The 22,189-nt window shown below is 37.2% G+C and overlaps 1 protein-coding gene across 3 annotated transcripts in view; it reads right to left on the reverse strand.

The window, feature by feature from the left end:
- The window catches only part of mitfa (melanocyte inducing transcription factor a), a 34,945-nt gene extending 15,389 nt beyond the window's left edge, over positions 1-19,556 (reverse strand). For 2 of the 3 annotated variants that reach the window (XM_086291406.1, XM_086291404.1), the window contains exons 1-2: positions 19,421-19,556; positions 3,861-4,110 (exon numbers count right to left, since the gene is read on the reverse strand). In XM_086291406.1, coding sequence (XP_086147532.1) covers positions 3,861-4,110; positions 19,421-19,434 — 264 coding nt within the window. In that variant the 5' untranslated portion in view covers positions 19,435-19,556. Of the gene's footprint in view, positions 1-3,860; positions 4,111-17,509; positions 17,641-19,420 lie in introns of those variants that run through there. The other variant, XM_086291405.1, reaches the window with a different exon arrangement.
- Between the last annotated feature and the right edge of the window lie 2,633 nt (positions 19,557-22,189).

The following is a 22,189-nucleotide window of genomic DNA, read 5'->3' on the forward strand; positions in this document are numbered from 1 at the left end:
TATTATCTTTACCCAACCCAATATCACAGTGTAACATGCCAGTCAACCCTAGCTTGTGCCACTATTGTTTATATACATGCTTCCACATCCACCTTGAAGGCTTGTGTATTACGATTTATCACAGGAGATTTTTTTCTTACTCATCATTTCTTACATAAAGAAGCGGTATGATGCTCCCTGGGAAACTGAAGATATTTGTTTACACGGCTCTGCTGAAAAGATTTCCTGCTTCCCTCAGCTTCTTTATGGAATTTAAGCACGCTACTTAGGATGTCACATTACGACCATAGATACTTTGATGCTCATAAATGGACTGAACTACAAAAAATTATGAAGCTGCATTTTCTGATTTCACTGGAACATTTCCACAGATAATATTTTGTGTGATCATGTATAATGTGTCCTTTTATTATGCAGCTGTCTCAGTTTTTGTATAGCCTTTGTGTACACTGGTCTCACCTGAAATATAGAGCTCAATCTCAAAGAGACTACCTGTTAATAATAACCTTCTTAATATGGTCAGTTCAAAATAACTGATCTCTTTTTATGTTCATAGTTTTTATGTTCATTTTTGAATAAAATGACAGAAAACACAAGTCTTGTGCATAATGAGCTAGATAAATAAATAAATAAAATTATTATTAATCATTAATCCTTCAAACGATACCATGCAGAATCCTACCACTAACCCAGAAAATAATGGCTTTTGAGCAACTTTGATAGGAGAGAAGCCCGGTGGGACGTCATGTGCGACAGAGCTGTAGAAACAGGTGTAATGCCTTTAAACAAGTTAACTGACACCCTCGGTCCTCTTGCTTCTCATCTTTCTCACACTGTAAGGAATCTCGGAGTGTTTTTAGATAGCTCCTTTAAATTAGAGAAGCAAGTGTCCACAGTTGTGAAAACAAGTTTTTATCAGTTATGTGAAATTGCCAAAGCTAAGCCTTATCTTCCTCCAAGAGACCTAGAAACACTTATTCATGCCTTCATCACCTCTAGACTGGACTACTGCAATTCTCTCTATTTGGGTCTCCAACACTCATCTCTCCATCGCTTGCAGTTAGTCCAAAATGCCGCTGCACGTCTTTTAACAGGTGTTAGATTGTATGAACACATCTCTCCAGTTTTAGCAAATTTACATTGGCTCCCTGTAAAATATTGTATTGATTTTAAGATTCTTTTACTTACTTTTAAAGTTTTAAATAATATGGTGCCTAGTTATTTAAACGAACTCAACATTTATGACCCCGAAAGAGCACTGAGATCATCTAGCCAGATGCTCTTAGCACAACCAAGGTCTCGATTGAAGCATAGAGGAGATCGGGCCTTCCCAGTAACAGCACCCAGACTCTGGAATAATCTGTCAGAGGAGATTCGTACTTCAGTCTATTCAGTCTTTTAAATTGCGTCTTAAAACTCACTTTTTTACTGGCTGTTAATTCGAGTTCAGTATGAGTACCATCAGGCCTGTTTTATGCTTCTATTGTTAATTCACTGTCTTCTTATTTATCTTTATTTGTTTCTCTATTGTTTTCTCTTGTTTTTAACAGATTGTGAAGCACTTTGTTCAACTCTGTTGTTTTTAAATGTGCTATACAAATAAATTTTGAATTGAATTGAATTTGAAATTCCGCCTGCACACATAATAAGGGAATTTTATTCAAGCACAGCTGAAGCAAACAAGACAAAGTTCTGAAACTTAGAAGGTGGACTGGCAGGCAAACTTTAAATAGCTGCTGATGGAGCTTTTTCATGTCCGTATGTTGTTCCATGCAAAGTAAAACAGACGTTTTGTAACAGCTCTGATATGATCTTAGAAGCCACCGTGTACACACAGCACAACCCCAAGAGGAACAGTTCCAGCTCATAGGCACAAATTAAGGAAGCTTTCCTATCAGTGGTGCACCATGGAATCAAAAAGCAGTTATTATTACACACTAAGATGTTAAACTGCAAAAAAAATCACCTTTAAAATGTTTCTCTAACAAGTTTTCAAACTGAGTGAGATTTGGTTTTTAGATGACCTAAATATAATTTTATAAGCAGTGCTGTCAGTCTTAAGTAGTCTGAATTTTAGCTGGTTCTTAAAGCTTGAGAGCAGCGTAAATATCCCAAACATGATATAGATCAAGTGTTTCTTATCTTACGTTTTACCAACAAGTCGAAATGATCTAAACTATTAAAGAAACATTTCACTAAACAATCCATCCTGATATGCCATTGCAGGAAGTCTGGTTACTCAAGTAAGACGTTAGAGTTTTGTGTTGCTACAGGTACTTCCCAAGGATAACATAATAAATGGGCTTTATTTAATTCATCCCACAATTTAGCAAACACTTGGTTGAAGCAGTAGCTCAAAAAATGACAACATTTCTGTAGGGTTACGAGTAGAAACAACATTATCAATTCCAATAGGGGTCCACAACATGCATCAAAAAAATGAAATGGAAAAGGTTAAGGATGTGGGACTACATTATTCTATTTGTTAAAAAAAACGTGTAAACATTATCTCAACTCAAGTTATTTTTTATTAATATTATAGTTGGTCTTTTTTCCTATAGGGTCTTTTCTCCAGCCATTAGGTCTGACAAAAAAGAGGCATTTGCATAAATTAAAGTTTTGGTTTTGTTTTAACAACAACATGTCTTCGCTTCATGTTTCGGTGTTTTATGACCCAAATTTCTCTGCAGCTCAAAGCTGTCTCCTTGGTTATGAAACTGTCAAACATCAAACCCCATATCGTCATCAATTACCAGCCATCTGCACCAAAATTTTGGCCATAACTCAGTCAAATCCAAAAACAAAGTCATATGCAGTTCTGTGAAACCCAATTCTTAACACTGCTGAGTGAGTGCCTTTGTCTCAATCCCTGAACTATTTTACACTCCATTCTCACAGGGGTCAGAGAAAGCTTGACTAATTAAGGGCCCCCCCATCCCCTTTTGGACTTCAACTGAGCTTTATGTTTTCACTTTCATGCTCCAGCAGCTCTGCCTGGTACTTCTAAGCTAATTTTGCACTGAATACATGTCTTAAGGGGGGTCTCTCTGATAATCCAGACAGACAAGGTTCAAACTGTCAGGAAGTGTTTGCCCACATGGCATTTCTGTCTGGGTTGTGTGAAAGTTATGAAGTATAAGAAAAAGATCCTCCAAAAGAATTCCATAAATAATCTGCTTTATTACAGTAATGTTGTGTTTTTCCATGTACCAAGTAACATTATGGCAGGCTTAAACACAATGATATATCAAAGGTGCAACACATCAGCAAAAAGACTGAGCAGCAGGAATGAACCCAGTGAAACAGAGCGATGGTAAAGTCATTTTACTTTAACTCAAATACACATCAAATCTATAGAGCCAATCCATCAGCTACACACCAACTATAGTCAAAATTTTCTTTAACAGCTCACTTAAAATGCAGAATGTAAATACTCATACTTTCTCTTCATCTCAAACCTGGAAAAATAACTATATTTGAAGACCTTATTTCAGGAAACTAATATTTATAACTAGCGCAGACTGAAAAATGTGTACACTCACACTTTCAGGGTCTATCCGGTCATTCCAGGACTCAGATGAATGAAAATATGTCAGTGTAGTGGAGCAAATAGGATTAAATGCGTTTAATGCCAAATGTCTGGAAACAGGAATTCTGTCAAGAGATAATCCCCTGTATGGAATTAACACAGTCCCCTCTTAAAAAACTGTATTTGTTCATAGTCCATAATAGAGTTGAAATTGTGATTTAAAGAAGAACAAAATCCTTAAGCAGTTTTTGGAAACAAGGATCAACTGGAGAATACCCATTACTGATCATCAGTGACTCAAGCAGGTTTTCCAGAGTCTTGGAAGCCTTACCTTCAGGTCCTTTATGGATGACTGGCTCACAGCAGAAGGGCCAGGTGGAGGCGTCAGGTCGTGGACAGACCTGTGTTGGGCGCCGTGGTGAAAAGGGTGACCGGACTTCTTCTTCCTCGCTTCCCCACACTCTCGAACCTGGTAGGGGGAAAACACTGGCATCTCTTGGAGTTGGACCTGTGACATCACGGCCGGTAGAGGGGGGGAATCCTGGCAGCGCTTGTAGAGGCCATGCTGGTCCAGAGGAGCACTGAAAACACCGGCCCACCCAAGGGCAAAAAACGGAGGGAGGAGTTAAATAAGCCAGGCTAAACAAAACGCTGGTGTGTATGTACTTGGCCAATGGCATTTTTTCCTGAGCCATCCTGAGTCACTGAGCTATATGAGGTATTGTAGTAGAGCACAATGTAATGATTGAGCAAGAGGGAAGCCAGAGATTCTTTTACTGAGAATATGTTATTGTTCTACGAATGAGGGTGAATGATGCATTTATGCTTCATGGACTGTTATACACTATAAGAGGGTGGGTAATTATCTATACAACCCTGAACACGGATGTAATCTAACTGATTAAGTATCCTAAAATAATACAGAAAGCATTACTGTAACGTCCATTTTCTTTTGTAACTCTGCTTTTGGTTTGTAAAAATATCAGGATTTGAGAAATAGCACCTAATGAACATCATGGTGTAACTTTGGTGTAGTGCTACACTGGGCTTTGCAGCTATTCAAATAAACAGTGCTATCTTTAGCACTATAAAAAAAAGTGCCAATGCTAAAAACATTTAGACCAAACTATTAAATTACCAGGCAATAAATGTTCCACAAAGCTAAGGGATTTGTGCTATAATTCCTGGTTATGGGTTCACTGCATTATCTAACCTCTACCATGTTACTCATAGTAACTGACCAATGGACCAAAGGTCATTCAATGGAAAATCAGTAATTGGTTCCAACTTGACCCCTGAAAATGGAAAACGTTTTTTCATACAGTAACCCTAACATTTTTAATGAATTATATAAATCAATATGTAAGTCAAAACAAAGTTTGTCAGGGGTCTGTGGCCCAGCATTTATGTGTTTGGACTCTATTATATAAAGGGTTTCCTTTATGCATACATTTCGATGCCAGGAAAAGTACATTTCTAAGCTGAGCTGCTAAGCTGATCAACTGTAGTTTTTCATTCTGATCTTTACCTCAATGTCAATAACAATGGCCAGATAAGATTGGTAATATCACTGGGTCTGCTTGGGTTTCTATCTAAACTCTGCCAAGTCTGACAATGATTTCAAGGAAATCTAATGCTGACTATGAACTGTCAGACTCCAAATAACCAATCAGCTTTGAGGTGTGAGGCAGTGCCTTAGGCCTTTGGAAAACCTTTAATAAGCATCGCAGATTTACTCATGTGCAAAATCTCAGTCTGTCCACTGAGAGTTCATCCATTCGAATCCATGTACATATTTCAGCAGACAGCAGCTGCACATCCCAAACTGAACTGGGTCTGGCATTGCACACGCTGTCAGGATGAGGCATTCCCTCAGAAAATGATCCTTTTGATAAAACCACTTCAAATCCTCTCAGCCTGCGCAGCTGTGTGATAATCGCACTAATTAGCCTGGCATGTCAAATCTAGCCTCTGGTCGACAGCTATTGCTTTTACATCACCAGTGAAAGAGCTTCAGAAGAAACTCTTGTTTTTTCTTTTTTATGCAACCTATTTCACAGAAATTTATATCTTGTTTCATTAAAAGTGATTCTTTGGAGTCTTGCTTATGAAAAATAAGTTCCAGTTCATTAAGTCGTTTTATAATGTTCAGTGTTTGTGTGTCGGATATTGATTTTCCACAGAAAAATACCTTCCATTTGGCCTTTTAGAAGACAGCAGTTTTCATGCACTTGCTATGGTTTAAATCATACTTGTGTTATAACCATATTTTAAAAAGCTGAGTCATGCTTAATTTAGTCTGCAGTTCATTTGTTAAGGTTCAGTGAGACTGGCTGTATTCTCATTGTTGCCTTGCTGAAAATATCAATAAAAAAATCAATTAAAAATCGAAATAATTTGGATTATTTTTCTAATTTCACAAGAAGCTGAGTTACTGCGAAACAATCCAACTTTGTCCTTAAAACACTGTTCACTACAGACAAAAAAATGATTTACCCTGTCAGGGTTTAGGACATATGTACTTATGAGTCAAAAAAAGCAAACACGCAAAGTGAAATATTTTTATACGCACAGATTTTATATCCATATTATGCTCATGAGCTATTGTTTTAAAGTGTAAAATAGTGAGGTATACATTTAATTTCTTTATATTTTGTTTGGAAAATGGGAAAGTCTTCTTGAAGGATATACAAAGCTCTTCTTTGGATGTTGGCTGCCTTTTGTTCTGGTCTCTATCAAGATGAGCCTACACTACATAATGTTGGGGTGCAGGCTCTGGGGAGGCAGTTTGATGACTTCATTGCATGTTTTTTATTCACCTATGCTTTGACTTTTTTGGCAGCATGTTTGTGATCATTGTTATCTCTGAAGAACAAAGCCAGTCCCAATCAGACTGTTTCCAGATGATGTTATATGGTGGATCAAAATGTGAGTTTCTGAGCTGATAATTCCATCAATTTTGAAAAATCTCCATCTGTGAAACAGAGCCTCCACCATGTTTCACAGATGGCTTTAGACACCCACTGTTGTACGTCTTTCCTGGCCTCCTCCGTTGGATTCACCGCTCTATAAGACCTCTTGCCAATGACTTTAAATATGTAAATATGGCTACCTTTGTGAGCAGCCCTTCTCAAGAGACCATTTCTGATGAAACTCCTGCTTCAGAAAATGGATGGATCAACTGAACGGCCTGATATATTTGTGTCAGGAATTTGCTGGATTTTTTTTCCATTTTCTGAAGGACCTGATTCTCAGATACTCTTCATCTGCTGTAGATATTTCAAGGCCTCGCCTAGTTTCCTCAAATGTTTTAAGGACACGTTGTAAGATGCCAAGTTTTCAGCTTCTTTGGGAATCATCTTGCTGGTGCAAGTACAATTTTATATCTGTCTGTTAAACTGTGTTATTTTTGGCTTTTTCCATAGATACAACAAAAGAAATGAGAAAAAAATCACATGCTTTTGCAATAGACAGTAACAGTAAGTAAGTAAAAGTGGCTAAAAAAATGTCAGGTCTCAGTTCTCAGGAAAAAAGTTGTCAGGTATCAGACAAAAAAATGTCAGGTCTCAGTTCTCGGGGAAAAAGTCAGGTATCAGACAAAAAAAAGTCAGGTCTCAGACAAAAAAAAAAGTCAGGTCTCAGACAAAAAAAAAAGTCAGGTCTCAGACAAAAAAAAAAGTCAGGTCTCAGACAAAAAAAAAAGTCAGGTCTCAGACAAAAAAAAAAAGTCAGGTCTCAGACAAAAAAAATGTCAGGTCTCAGACAAAAAAAATGTCAGGTCTCAGACAAAAAAAAATGTCAGGTCTCAGTTCTCAGACAAAAAAATGTCAGGTCTCAGACAAAAAAAAAGTCAGGTCTCAGACAAAAAAAAAGTCAGGTCTCAGACAAAAAAAAAATGTCAGGTCTCAGTTCTCAGACAAAAAAATGTCAGGTCTCAGTTCTCAGGAAAAAAGTCGTCAGGTATCAGACAAAAAAAAATGTCAGGTCTCAGTTCTCAGACAAAAAAACATCAGGTCTCAGTTCTCAGGAAAAAAGTTGTCAGGTCTCAGAACACGAGCTATCAGACAGAGAGAAAATCTTCCTGCAGGTGGCGCTGTTGTCATGTGCCAGACGAATTGATTTCCAAATACGTCATCAACGTGTGTGACAGTGGAAGAACATAAGGTCATTGACCTCACCGGAATTCTACCACAGTTCATGCTCCGAACGACACAACGGCTGTGTCCCAATTAAGAGACCGCATGCTTGGAGTACGCATTTTGAGACCTATTACATCACCGCCACGCGACTATGGCTGTCACAATTCGAAGTGGGGTTAGGGGTCCCGTATGTCCCACAATTCATATGGATGTGGATAATTTTGCCGAGAAATACGGCAGACGGCAGAAGCGGGGCGACCGAAGACTAAGCTTTCAAAAGTAAGTACTGAATATTATGTCACTTATTTATGTGCAAATGTTTAATAACGAAGAACACTGAAACATTACTGTTGGCCACATGTCGGCAAAGTTACAAATATTAGCGATGTTTGTACTAACTTGATTTTAAAGCCTTTACTGTAAAATATATGCAGTTCAATAGTTGTCCTTAATCTGACAGAGAATGTGATGATTTTATGGATAATTAAGTTCAGTAATATATCCACAAACACAAGCTGAAAGTCAGTGATGCTGCTCGGTTTGCAGTCCTGAATATCACGGCACAAGCAGGATTCACTGCACTGTTAATGTTAGCTATGTTATATTGCTGCCTCTGTCCGGTGGTGTCGAGCCAAACGGACTTTAACGTGTGTTTGAACGAGCTGACGGTTCACTCGTTAAGCTGAAAGAAAGATGCTTTAATCACAGGAGTCACACATGTGTTCACTGTACCATCTGGGAACTCTTCTTGTTTAGCACTCGTAATAACACAAACACTAAATCCTCCTTCTCTGGTGCCGTTTTGTAGCAGTGTGTACACCTGAGACTGTCACCTGTCTGTCCTGCACTCTCTCTCTTTTTCTTTCTCTCTGATTGTGTAATAAAGGTATGAACATGTATTAATAAGTTACACTTGTGTTTGAATCCTGCAGCTTATCACACATTTGATTTCCATGTGTGACAACTGCAAGTGTCCAGAGTGAGGACAGACTGAGGGACACACTGCTGCACATCATCTGTGAGGCTTTGCAGCCCTGATCATCCACCAGGACAAACTCAGCAGTGTGTGAGGAAGAGGAGGAGTGTAGCAAAAAAATACACTTCTTTGATATTCAATTCAATTTTATTTATATAGCACCAAATCACAACAACAGTCACCTCAAGGCGCTTTATATTGTAAGGTAGAACCTACAATAATACATACAGAGGTGTATGTATGAAAGAGGTGAACAGTAGTTACTAAATAAGTTGTACTTTTGTCATTTATTTTTAATGCTTGATTAAAAAAAGTATTTTTGGAAGAGTCATAGAAACCAGCCAAAGTCGGATACTCCTTTCATCTTCGTCAGATGACATATTCCAGCAAATCTATAAACAACAACAAAAAACAACATATCGGGATCACAAAATATCTTGACAGTAGCAACAGAAAAAGAGAAATAAAGAAAACAGCGACAGAAAGGATGCAGGCTCCTCGTAAGCTTTCAGCTTGTCCATTCGCTGAAACGTATATAAAACAATTACTAACCAGTTTAAATTTAGATCGCGTTTCAACACCACTGTCACTAGCTAGAAGGAATTAGTCAGACAAAAATAGTGCTGACTTATTTTATCGTACAAAATTAGCTTTCCTTCTCTGATATGCGTTATGTAACTTTCACAACCTAACCGCAACTTAATATAACACAACTGTCCAACAAGTATGGACAAAAGGGAGAGCAAATTAAACTTACGTTGTGTCGTTAGGAGCATGAACTGTGGTAGTATTCCGGTGAGGTCAATAGACCCTGTGCACAAGAAAATGCTAACTTCTTGGTTTGAGACCGGATGTAGGGTAGCTTTACTTTGCGGTCAATCGCTACTGCGAAGATATACTCCAAAATCAGGTCTAAAACTCGAAAACGGAAAGATTGCGTTAAGTTACAAAGAGCAGAAGGTGGGAACACTCACCACTGTTGTGTCATAAAAAATCTAATGATCAATTTTGACGTTTAAAGAGTTTAGATCGATCAGTTGTTTACATCACTCAACACAAGCAGAAATGCATTACTGCAGCAGAAGACACATCGTCCACATTCAGAAGCACATCTCTGTATAGTGACTGGTCTTATGATTTAAACAGGCAAATGTTCAGCATTCACACTGCAGGTGAAGAATAGTCAAACCAGATGTTTCCCCCATTATGTCGAGATCAGCTAGTCAAGCACACACCCACACAGCATGTTAACAAACCGTGAAAAAAAAGCCACACAAAAATGAATGATTGCTGGTAAGGGTTTCTATACTTTAGTATTTACGAAGGGTATGTTGTGACTTACCTTCAAAATTACAGTGGTCCCTCGCTATAACGCGGTTCACCTTTCACCTCGCTGTTTCGCAGATTTTTTAGTGCAAGTTTGCATGCTTATTTTTTTTTTTTACGTCACATTGTCCTGCGTCCTGATCGCTGCAGACGATCTCCTCCGTGACGTCTCTCCTGTACAGTACAGAATCGCTGCAGTGTGACTCTGAAGTGCAGTACTGTATGTCCACGATGTCCACGAAACGTTTTTCAGCGTCAAAAAATAAAATTGGCTACTTGATTTCACCTATCGCTGGTTATTTTTAGAACATAACACCCGCGATAACTGAGGGACTGCTGTTTACAGATACTGAGAAATATAAAATTTGAATCCCTTTTTTCTTTTGCTCTGAGGCGCGGGGGGAAAATATTGTCAAGTCAATGAACATCATTTACACATATATTAGGTAAATGCCCAAGACATCTATAGAAATGTAAATCGCCGCTTGATTCATTCATTTGCTTAACTTGTTTTGGACCGTAAACAGGGCGCGAATAGGACACAGGAAACAAAGCTCCCCACAGGAGTTTCCGCACGGGAGGGGACGGGCAAGATGGCGGACTGAGCAGTCGCATCCATCTGAACTCCTCACTAAAGTCCCGATGTTTTAATCTTGAAGTTATAAAATCCACCCCTTTGAGCTATATTGACGACGTTTCAGCCCGAACATGAAGAAAACCAACAACACGAAACCTCCGGCAGTGAAAAACCTCCCTTTTACAACCCAGAGAAACAGCGAGCATGACTACCCAGCTCCGATGGAAACTGCTAATTCCAGCAGCAACAAGAGGGACAGACTGTTAACAACCCCTGATAATACTCCTGAGAAACCACATATGGAGAAAAAAGCAAAAGGTACGGCTAGTGATAATGACTCCAACACATCCACTGACACTATACTGAAAGCTATTGAGAGTCTTGGAAAACGTGTTGATGACCGCATGGACGAAGTTAGCAAACAAATTCAACAACATAGCGCCATGCTGGCTTCCATCGCTAAATCGGTGCAATTTAATTCAGAGGAGCTGCAAGAATGCAAAAAGAAAATAAAACACCTGGAAAAAGAGATGGAATCAATCAAAAAAGATAATGACGATATTAAGGATCGTGTATTGAGCCAGGAAAGATACAAAAGAAGATGGTGTCTTCGTATCAAAGGGAAAAAGGAGAAAACAAATGAAAATATCAGAGAAGAAGTGGTGGAACTTCTAGGAAGGATTGCTCCGGACCTAAAGATGAAGATGGAAGAAGCAGTTGATGTTGTCCACAGAGTGGGAAGAGCGGTGGAGAATAAGCATCGACAAATCATTATTCTGTTTGTGAGACGTGCCGTGAGAGATGACATCTGGAGGCGAACAAAGGCTTCTCCCGTGTGCAAAGAAGAAGGCATCCGCTTTGCTGAAGACCTGACCCCAGAGGACTGGAGATCCAGACAAGCGTTGTGGCCAAAAATCGACCAGGCACGGAAGGAAGGCAAGGCTGCAGGCTTCAGGGGTCCTTTTGGTTTCATAGAAGGCAAACGTATCAGGGTAGAGACTCCAGGTACGGGCTGACATCTGACTACGAAAGGAATATACAGTGGAACATTTCGGATGATGGGACTTTTACCTCAAGATTTTCCTACTCCATCTCCTAAACTTCCTCTTTAAAGCTGTTCATGTGTTCCGTGTTCCAATTAAAACCTAATATTTCTTTTTTCCTTTAACACAAGGGGACTTAAAGACTCAATTAAGCGCAAAGCTGTTTTTCTGTTCTGCAAGGGGCAACAGGCAAATTGTTTTTTTTCTCCAGGAAACTCATTCTGAGGAATCTGATGTGAAATTTTGGTCACAACAATGGGGAGATAAAAATTTTTTTAGTCATGGTACAAACAGGTCAGCTGGGGTTGCTATTTGTTTCAACAGATGTCCTGGTAGGTTTTTGTGCAACATGGCAGACAAAAATGGACATTGGGTTGCCTGTGTGTTAAATATTGATAATACTCTGATTATTTTGGTTAATGTTTATGGATACAACAATGATCAAGAGAATAAGAACCTGCTGCATCAAATTTCTACAGTTATAAAGGAACTTTATACCAAATTCCCTACTGATTATATAGTAGTTGGAGGTGATTTCAATGTGACTCCTGATGAATGGTTGGATAGATGGCCTTCAAAGTTTTCAAGAGAGCATGAAAACCCAATATTTGAAAAATTCGCTAATGATACTAAATTAATAGATGTATGGAGAGTGTTAAACGAAGATGTAAAACAATTCACCTGGCACAAACCTAATGGTCAAAGCAGGTCACGTATTGATTATTGGTTGGTATCCAACTCAATTTTACAATATGTTAAGGAAACAGTCATCTCTAACAGTCCCTTAAGTGACCATTGCGCCATTATTCTGAGACTACAAAGCAAAGACCAAAATGACACATTTAAGGATTATTGGAAATTTAATTGTCAGATGCTGAGAAATGAGGAGTATTGTAATTCTATTAAAAAATTAATTTTAGATATTCAGAATGATGAAGCCATCAATACACTGATACTCAAATGGGAATATCTTAAATTTAGAATCAGAAAAACCTCAATTGCATTTGGTAAAAAGTTAAACAGACAAAGAAAAGAAGAGGAATCAAATGTAGTAAAAGAACTTATGAATCTGTATGGCAAATTGAATTGGACTGAGGAAGAAAAAGGAAAAATTAATAATTTACAATCTAAATTGGACGAAATGTACCTTTATAGAGCCAAGGCTGCTTATTTGCGATCCAAAGCCAAGTGGATAGAAGAGGGTGAAAAGAACACTGCCTATTTTTGCAATCTAGAAAAACGTAGACAAGAATATAACTCAATATGTAACCTAATAATCGACGGAGAGGAATGTACAGACCCTAAACGCATTTCAAATGAAGTATTTACTTTTTACAGTAACCTTTATAAGTCTTCATACTCAGAACAAAATGTCACCTCCTTCTTTGACAAAATCAGTAATTGGATTCCAGTAATTGATGATAATTTTAGAGAAATTTGTGATGAAGACCTAACTATAGAAGAATTTGATTTTGCTATTAAGAGCATGGCATCTGATCGCTCACCGGGACCAGATGGTATAACAACTAATTTCTATAAGCACTTTTGGGAAGACCTAAAATTACTATTATTCAGTGCGATAAATGAATGTATAAATCAAAAGAAGCTTATGACAACAATGAAACAGGGAGTTATAAAATTAATTCCAAAACCGGGGAAAGATAAGAAAAAACTAAGTAATCTAAGACCTATAACACTTTTAAATACAGACTACAAAGTTTTTACAAAAGTTTTAGCAACAAGACTAAAAACAGGTATTTCTGAAATAATTAGCCCAACACAATCAGGATTTCTCAAAGGACGGTTGATCCAAAATAATATCCGCTTGGTTTTGGACCTCATCGATTACAATTACCTAATTAAGGATGATGGTTTTATGTTGTTCTTGGACTTCCATAAAGCATTTGATTCTATTGAACACACTTTTATTATTAAGACATTTAAACATTTTGGGTTTGGTGATGCATTTCTGGATATGATCACTATGTTATACACTGATATTAATAGTTGTGTTTCTCTTTCAGAAGGCACATGTCCCAGGTTCAGGGTGGAGAGAGGTATCAGGCAGGGCTGCAGCATCTCACCTCTTTTATTCATTGTAGCCACTGAATTACTTGCTATTACTGTCATAAACTCAAACATCAAAGGATTAGACATAAATAATCACAAATTAATAATAAGTCAGCTTGCCGATGATACAACAGTCTTTCTAAAAAATAAAGAACAAATTCCATTGGCCTTAGATACAATAAAGATCTTTTCTGATGCTTCTGGACTACGCCTGAACCTGGACAAATGTGAACTCATGAGTATCCACAATTGTTCTCACTCTTCTTTGTATGATATACCTGTCAAAAATGAAATCAAATATCTTGGAATCTGGATAACTAAATGCATGGCTGATAGTGAAGAAAAGAATATTCAGAATACAATTGACAAATGCAAAAAAACTCTGAACCATTGGCTACAGAGAGATTTAACGTTGTTCGGCAGGATAATGTTGACCAAGGTTGAATCTTTGTCCAGATTAATCTATCCAGCTTATTCCCTAGCCATCCCACCAAGAATTATAAAAGACATCAATAAGGTGAATTTTAATTTCATATGGAAAAATAAACATCATTATGTTAGTAACAGGGACTTGATAAAAGATTATGAAGAGGAGGGTTTAAAAGCAATCGATTTTGAAATAATGAATGGCATTTTAAAGATTAATTGGCTACGATCTTTCTTGAAAAATGATAATGAGATCTGGTTCTTGATACCATCTCTTATTTTCAACAAAGTTGGGGGGATCCAATTCCTTTTAGTATGTGATTTTGAAATTTCTAAACTACCCATAAAACTTTCCAAATTTCATCAACAAGTTTTGTTAAATTGGAAATTAATGTTTAAACATAACTTTAGTCCCCACAATGTTCCATTGTGGATTAATAGGGTGATATTGAATCGGGGGAAATCTATGTTTGTGGAAGAATGGATGACAAAACAAATTTGGTCTGTGACACATATAATGGATGAAAATGGAGATATACTTGAATTAAACAGGCTTAATGAGAAATATGACATGAGTTGCTCGTTTGAGCTCTATAAAAAGGTTTCACAGAATATCCCAACAGTCCTTGTAAATACGGTAAAGAACAATTTTTCAAATATACAGACTCCAAATTTGCATAAAGTTAAACTAGATGGTCTTGAATTGGTTAATGGAAAATGCAATAATCAGTTTTTGAGGAGGTATTTGGTTAACACCTTATATCCAGGTAGGACAAAACATTCACTCGTCTTTAAAGATTATAAAAAATCTGAGATCTCGTTGATCAGAACCAAATATTTAACATTTCCAATTCCCCCCAAATTTAAAGAAGTCCATTTTAGAACTACAAAAAATATTTACCCCTCCAATGAATTTATGAGAGAAAGATTTAAATTTGTGTTAGACAACTGTTATATTTGTAAAATAATTTCGGAAACAACAGAGCACATGTTCTATGGATGTGTGACAATCCAGAATTTATGGAAATCTCTCCATGTCCTAATATTGTCCCAGTATGGATATATAGATTTTTGGTCTTTTCAAAATATTCAAATTGGAGTAATCCTTAAGGACAAAAATAGTGAGTTTTTAATTAACAATCTCATTATTATAACAAAGTATTACATACATAAATGCCGATATGCTAAATCCCCCCCTTCATGGCCTGCTCTTAAAAACGACCTCTCCCTGTTCCGTAAATCTCTTAAGCTAATAAATAAGCCCCAAGCAATCAAATTGCATAGATTTTTAGAAGAGTTTGATTTTTCTTAGCCCCTTATTTAAGTTATGAGTCTTGTTTATGGAACCTCACTTTTAGAGATTTTACGATCCCCCTTGTCTTCTTTATTTCTGTTCCTTGTTTTTCATTCTTTTTTTTATTCTTATTTATGTTTGTATTGGTTATTCATCTTTTTATATTATTATGTAGATGTGTGAATATGGATGTGTATGTATGCATATGTATATGCATATATATGTATATATATGTGTGTGTATGTATGTATGTTTACTTTCAGTTACTGTCGATTTCATTGTGGTGTATAGGAGATGTGATTCTGTTCTGATTGATTTAATATGTCGCTTGTCTCTTTGAGATTGTCATTGTTATTGTTCTAAATAAAGTTCATATTAAAAAAAATTAAGAAAAAAATTAAGAAAAAGAAAAAAAAAAGTTTCTGCACGGGAAGTAGCATATGCTAACGTGCACATAGTCTATGACTTTTCGTTCTTTCACTGTCACACGTTGATGACGTATTTGAAAATCAATTCGGCTGGCACATGACAACAGCGCCACCTGTAGGAAGATTTTCTCTCCGTCTGATAGCTCGTGTTCTGAGACCTGACGACTTTTTTCCTGAGAACTGAGACCTGACATTTCTTTGTCTGAGACCCAACGACTTGTTTTCCTGATACCTGACGATTTTTTTGCCTGAGACCTGATGACTTTTTTCCTGAGACCTGACGATGTCCTAAAATGTACACCCTACGGGGTCTGGTTGAGCATTTGGAGCCTCAATACGTGCTTCCAAACCAGCACTTAATCTCCGAGAACGTTATCCCAGAGAAGTAAAGCAAGTGTGTAAGTTCATCTCTGAATTTTTGTAAAGCATTCCCAGGCTAAGCTTAACAACCGATATATGGATTGACTGCCTCTCATTCTCTCTCCCCCTCCTGCTGCTACTTCAATCATGAAACTGATCAATGATCAGCTGATCAGCGTTTCTGTCGCGACTCCCGTCTCTCTTGTTTGTTTAGCGCCCACTTTGCGCCAGAAAGAGGAAACCAGCGGATAAACAACAGTAGCACGTTTAAGCTGTTGTTAGAATTTATTTAATATTACTTTCTACACCAGGATCCTTTTCTATTTAGCTGACAGCTGGTAACTGTGCAGGGGCGGATCTAGCAAAGTTTAGCCAGGGGGGCAGGTAGGGCATTAACAGGGGAAGGGAGGGCACAAAACCATGCTTTTCTTTCAAATTGTCATGTCTAGCTTTTAATAAATAATTATCTGAATCTTACAACCAAAGTTTTTATCTGATGTAAAATGTATCAAAATCCATTACTGTATATAGTAACTATTAAGTCTAATATACCCTAAGCTATAGTACTTTTTCCTTCGGGAAGATACCATCTGTGCAGTCTGCAGTTCTGTTGTAGAGAGATGGTGAATATGTTCAATCATTGTAGAAAAATTATCGATTTCTGTGCATTTTTTTTTTTTTTTTTTTTTTTTTTTTACACGTGCATTAAATTAAAATCAATTACGTCAATTAAGCATTATGAAGCGGGCGGGGGGGGGGGGGGGTGTCCCTATTTTTATTTATTTTTTTTGCTGGGAGTTGGAACCCTATTAGTTAGGTTGCTTAATATTTCCACTAAGTACTCTTTAAAATACCAGAATAGGGAGGATGGAGTATTAGATTGATCAGTTTTGCTGAACTATGAAATATTTTGGGTACACTGTATTTTTTGCATACAGGTATACCAGAATAGCTTTAGTTTTATTTTTTAAACTTGAGTTTGAACTTATACAAAATGCAGCAAGATATTTAAAAAAAAGAGAAGGTTTTATTGATTATAAAATACTCTATACTGGATATTAGATATATATCAGTATCAGCAGGTATCCAAATTTATGATATCGGTATTGGACCATGCCACACATGGTAAGCTCCACACCTCACCACCCGTTGATTCACTTTAGTTTAATTTACAGTCACTACTTTAAAATATTCTACTTATTGTTCAATATTGTTTCTTTATTAAATGTATTTATTTTTCCATCACACCTTCCAATGTTTATATGGCGTGCACACATTAACCTTGCAAGGTCAAAGTTCTGTTTTATGTTATATTAATACATCTTTCTTTGTTTGAGTTACCTGGGGGTTGGCTTCTCCTCCTGTCTGGCAAAGGTGTGGCAAAGGGCTGGGAGACCTGAAGTACCACTGACAGCTTAATTGGATTGCACCACATGCTTCATTGCCTGGGGGGTGTTTCATGTTTGTCTAATTGTTTTGTATTAGTTGGTTATATGGCAGCCATCTTGTTTCCCCCGTGTGTGTCATTTGGTTTAGCTAAACCAGTATTTAAGGTCACCTGTGTGTCATTTCAGCAGGTCAGTTTGTCATATGTTTGTTTGAGGTTTTGTTAATTATTATCTTGAGTTTAGTTTATTGAGTTGACCTCTTTTATTGGTCTGCCTGTTTAAGTTTTGGCTTTGTTAAATATATTTTCAGATTTTTGGGTCAATAAAACCCGTTTTTTGAATTAAAACCACCGGTGTCCTTTATGCTTTACTGCTTAGTCCCTGACAAACCACAATGTATTTTTTTCAAAGATATGAAATGCTAAAGGATGAGGATATTAAAACACTGTTTACATTGTTTAAGTGTAGACAGGCCAAAAAAAGACTATTGGAAACAAACATGTAGACACCCACATTCTCACCCACTGATAAGATGCACAAGTGGATCTTATCAGTCACTCAATATCCTACGTGTTTTGTCATAATTAAGGAAACAACGATCTTCTTCCCATTTACAAAAACATGCTGATGCACAGTGTACATGGATAGTCATGTGATGTGCATTCATGTGTCATAGTTTGAGGTTTCTGTTTAGTTCCTACTTTATTTTGGAATCTCTGATTTTATTGAATGTTGGTTAGTTTGCTTCCGTCTTTTAGCTTTATTCACACTGTTACACCATATACTGTTGGAAAATTGTCTTTCAGTGTTCCACATCAAACTTTTCTAAGTTTTTGTTTCCATTTTCTTGCTCAGGTATGAGTTTTTGCATTTTACTTAGTTTCCTTATGTTCCTAGTTGAGTTTTTTGGACTGTTTTGCTTTACTTGCCCCTCTGCCACAGTGACTGACCTCCTTCTTGGTGCAAATGTTTCAGACTTCACTCTATAGGTGTGTTGTGTTTGGGTTGTTCTCCTTATTGCAGTATGGAACAAGATGACAGAAAAACAGCTAAAATAAATCTCCCCGAAAATGTTTTGTTAAACATGTTTTGGAACAGCAGAGTTTTGATAAAACTTTAAGGACACATTTTATACATATTTTCACCAGTCATAATGATCCCAGAAAGTGAATATGGCCACTGTGTAACAATACTTAAGCTTAACTGGTTTAAAAAAAGAGAAATGCCATTAGTCATGTTTTGCTTCTCCATTGTGGTTAGTTTGTTCCTTACATCTGCATGTGTTTGTCACTTTTAAATACAGAACCAACTATCTGTCATAACTAAACCTTTAAGAAATGTGACTTGTAATTGCATATATGCATAAACATGCCCTAGCAGATTATCATTTATCTTATTATAATTGCACACCTGTGTTTCCTAAATTGATTGAACACATATTTAGTGCCACCGTGGAAATTTGACTAAACAATAATGAACTGATGCATCACAAATATAAATAAATGGATCATGTCTACAGCAAAATTAGTCCCACAGAGTTGTTTGTGAAATTAAGATCTCAAAGTCTCCAAAAACCTTTTGCCTTTTGATTTTGTATAACCACAAGCCATTTCTCTACAATCGGCATTTAAGAAAAAGATTTACATGCATGTGCAGCACAGACACACAGCTGATGTGTTGCCAGTTGTTGGTATGAAGTTCCAATTTAGTTAATGATAAACAAGCTTCAGTTAAATGTAGAAAAAATGGGCACGTGAAACATAATATTAAGGGAAACATAGCTGAATTTTATTCTAAACCCAAGAGGCGCATCGACCCAAAATAAAAGAAGATATATTTACAGAGAATCAAGGACGCTTCTTACCTTTTTATTTTCATGACAGTGACTCCAGGATTCACCCTTTACCACTGCTTCAGATTGAGAAATTAGATCCTTTCCTTTTTCTAAAGAGCTCTAAAATGTAAGAAGTGACACAACGCTGTCTCACTCATGAGCTGGCCTAAAGACGAGTGACAGATGTCTCCACTTCCGTGATTTAATTGAACATATTGATTTAGGGAAGGAGAATGAGCAATTTTGGAATTTTGCAATAGTACTGTTATCAGGCAACATTTTTTCCATTCAGAGCTGTGATGGTGAACAGTTTTGCACCCCATTTACATCAAGAATGCAGAGGCTGCATAAAATGACAGAATTCAGTAGATCTTCTTATCATTCTGACAATTTAATATGAAAGTAGGTAACAGAAAATGTTGAAACAGAAATTTTGCACGTTTAAAAGGGTCCTTTTTGATGAGCTGGTCCAAGGACCAAGAGTAAAATAAAATTTTATTTATTACAGTAGAAATCAAAAAAGAATAAGAAATAAAACCAGACTAGGTACACTAAGATAAGATAACCTTTATTAGTCCCACACGTGGGAAATTTGTTTTTAAGTATAAGTCAGTAACCCCTTTTTATACGGCACCTTTGAGACACAAGTGTAAAATCAATAAGAAGATTAAGGACTTGCTGCTGATTTTTTTGTTTTTGTTTATTTGTTTGTTTGTTTCTGATGGTTTTCTTTGGTTTTATAATCACACAAGTGCTGTAAAGTACTGATTATTTGGTAAGTTTAGTTTGGAATTTGACCTTTAGTTCTGTGATTTGAGTGTGTTGCTGTTGTAAGAGACTCAAAGCAAGCTGAGCATACCCAGGGTATCTTCCTGCTATCTTGATTCACTAACCCTAACACTGCCAATCAGGATACGGGGTCATACGAAGCCGGTCGGCAGCTTGTTGAGTTCACACAGGCTTTTCTGATCTGGGTACGAGTACACTCACATTAAAGGTGTGAAACTGGCAGCATGTGACAAATTACACTGATTATTTATTATTGAATGGCTGACTTTACAAATGTTCTAATATTAGGAAAAGGTTACTGTTACGTTCTAAGTCTAGGAATGTCTTGAACGCAACAAAACATTGGCCCACCACACTCCACCCAAAACAAGAACCCAAACAATAGTATCTTTTAAAATGCTAAGCAGCCATTTATTTGCTTCAGCAGTGAGCAGTGCCAAAAATAACAAAAAACTCCCTAATGGTCCCTACGCTTCCCTACAAAAAAATGAAAACCAAACAAAAGACAATTCTCTTACCTAACTCACTACATGAAAAACAGGAGAAAACTTCATCAACAAAAATGGCTTCTCACGCCTACTAGGCTGCTGCAGTGAACAATATATACAAGGTGGGGGGGAAAAAATACTCAATTGCTACTTTACAAATCTATTTACAGCTATATACAAAACCACAATACCAACACCACAATGATCACGACCCATGACAAACTGAAACACAGGGCTTAAATACATAGAGGGAGCAATCAGGGAATGGACAACAGGAGGGACACACCTGGGGCAAATCAGAACTGACGAGACAAGGAAGCGTAAACTGAACACACTGAGATAAGACAGACCTTCAAAGTAAAACAGGAAACACATAACAGTCACGCCTAACACAAAACACTGACAACATTGGATCGTAACATTACACACATAATAGAATGCAAGCAACACAGCTGCTGCAGATGTGTGACAGGAAAAGCACTGTACAGTAGTTTAGTGTTAAACATGCTGAGAAACTGCTGAAGAGCGATTTGATAATGAGGAGGCGATACGTAAGAAGTGCTCATCAGTGCACAGGCGTTTTAGGAGCAAATTAAAAATTTAAGTGAAGATCATTATGTCTGTCCTTTACTGTATTTTATATTGATATATACATTGTTTTCATATTTGCTTGCTTATTGATCACTAGTCTTTAAGCAGTGTGTGTTTCTCTGCACTGTGTTATGTAGCAGGATAGCTTATGTAGGTCTTCGTACCATACAGTGTGCAGCACTTGTGCCAAAGGCAAATTGACCATGTTACGTTATGCTATCGCTTCATAAAAATCTGCTGTATCGTTACAAACAGCTTTTCAGTTCTGTGGTGATGGTAGCTCTGAACCACCAAGCGAACCATGACATTTTCTCCACGGGGGTCAGTGTCCTCATTTCCTTCATTATCAATAGAAAGTCTTGTCTCTAGCTTGACATCATGTTGTGTGCTCCAACAGTGAACTAAAACTAATGAAAACCAAAGGTGGGAAAAAATGTTGTGTTCTTAGAAATCTAATTTATTCGAAGTATGTCTTTTGGTGCTTTATTACAAGTAAGAAGTATAATTAGATTTCTGACTCTCACTCACATGTGTTAAATGACAGACGCATATGGAACACAATGATATGGCAGGAGGCTATCCTTAGTCTTCCTGTGGAAGCCCAAATTTTCCGAGGTTGTAAACGCTGCAGCGCAGCCGCTGAGAAACAGGAAGCATGAGTTGTGATTCAGCCATTTCCATGTTGTAACTTGGATCTAAAATTGGTGCTTTCCTTCCCTGACTGTTTCATCACCTTCTTGCACTTGGATGATCTGACTGTTGAGTACCTTCACAGAAGATTTTACAACCCAGCATTTGTCTTAATCTGTGTGAGTACAACAATTACAGCGGGGAAAATAAGTATTTGACACATCAGCATTTTTATCAGTAAGGGGATTTCCAAGTGGACCATTGACACAACATTTCCACCAGATGTTGCCATCAAGCCAAA

This window comes from Aulonocara sp. 'chitande type north' Nkhata Bay, linkage group LG5 (genome assembly GCF_057382095.1).
Source record: "Aulonocara sp. 'chitande type north' Nkhata Bay isolate Kocher_YH1m ecotype deep benthic linkage group LG5, A_spYH_male_GT1.1, whole genome shotgun sequence".
Classification (NCBI taxonomy): Eukaryota; Metazoa; Chordata; class Actinopteri; order Cichliformes; family Cichlidae; genus Aulonocara; species Aulonocara sp. 'chitande type north' Nkhata Bay.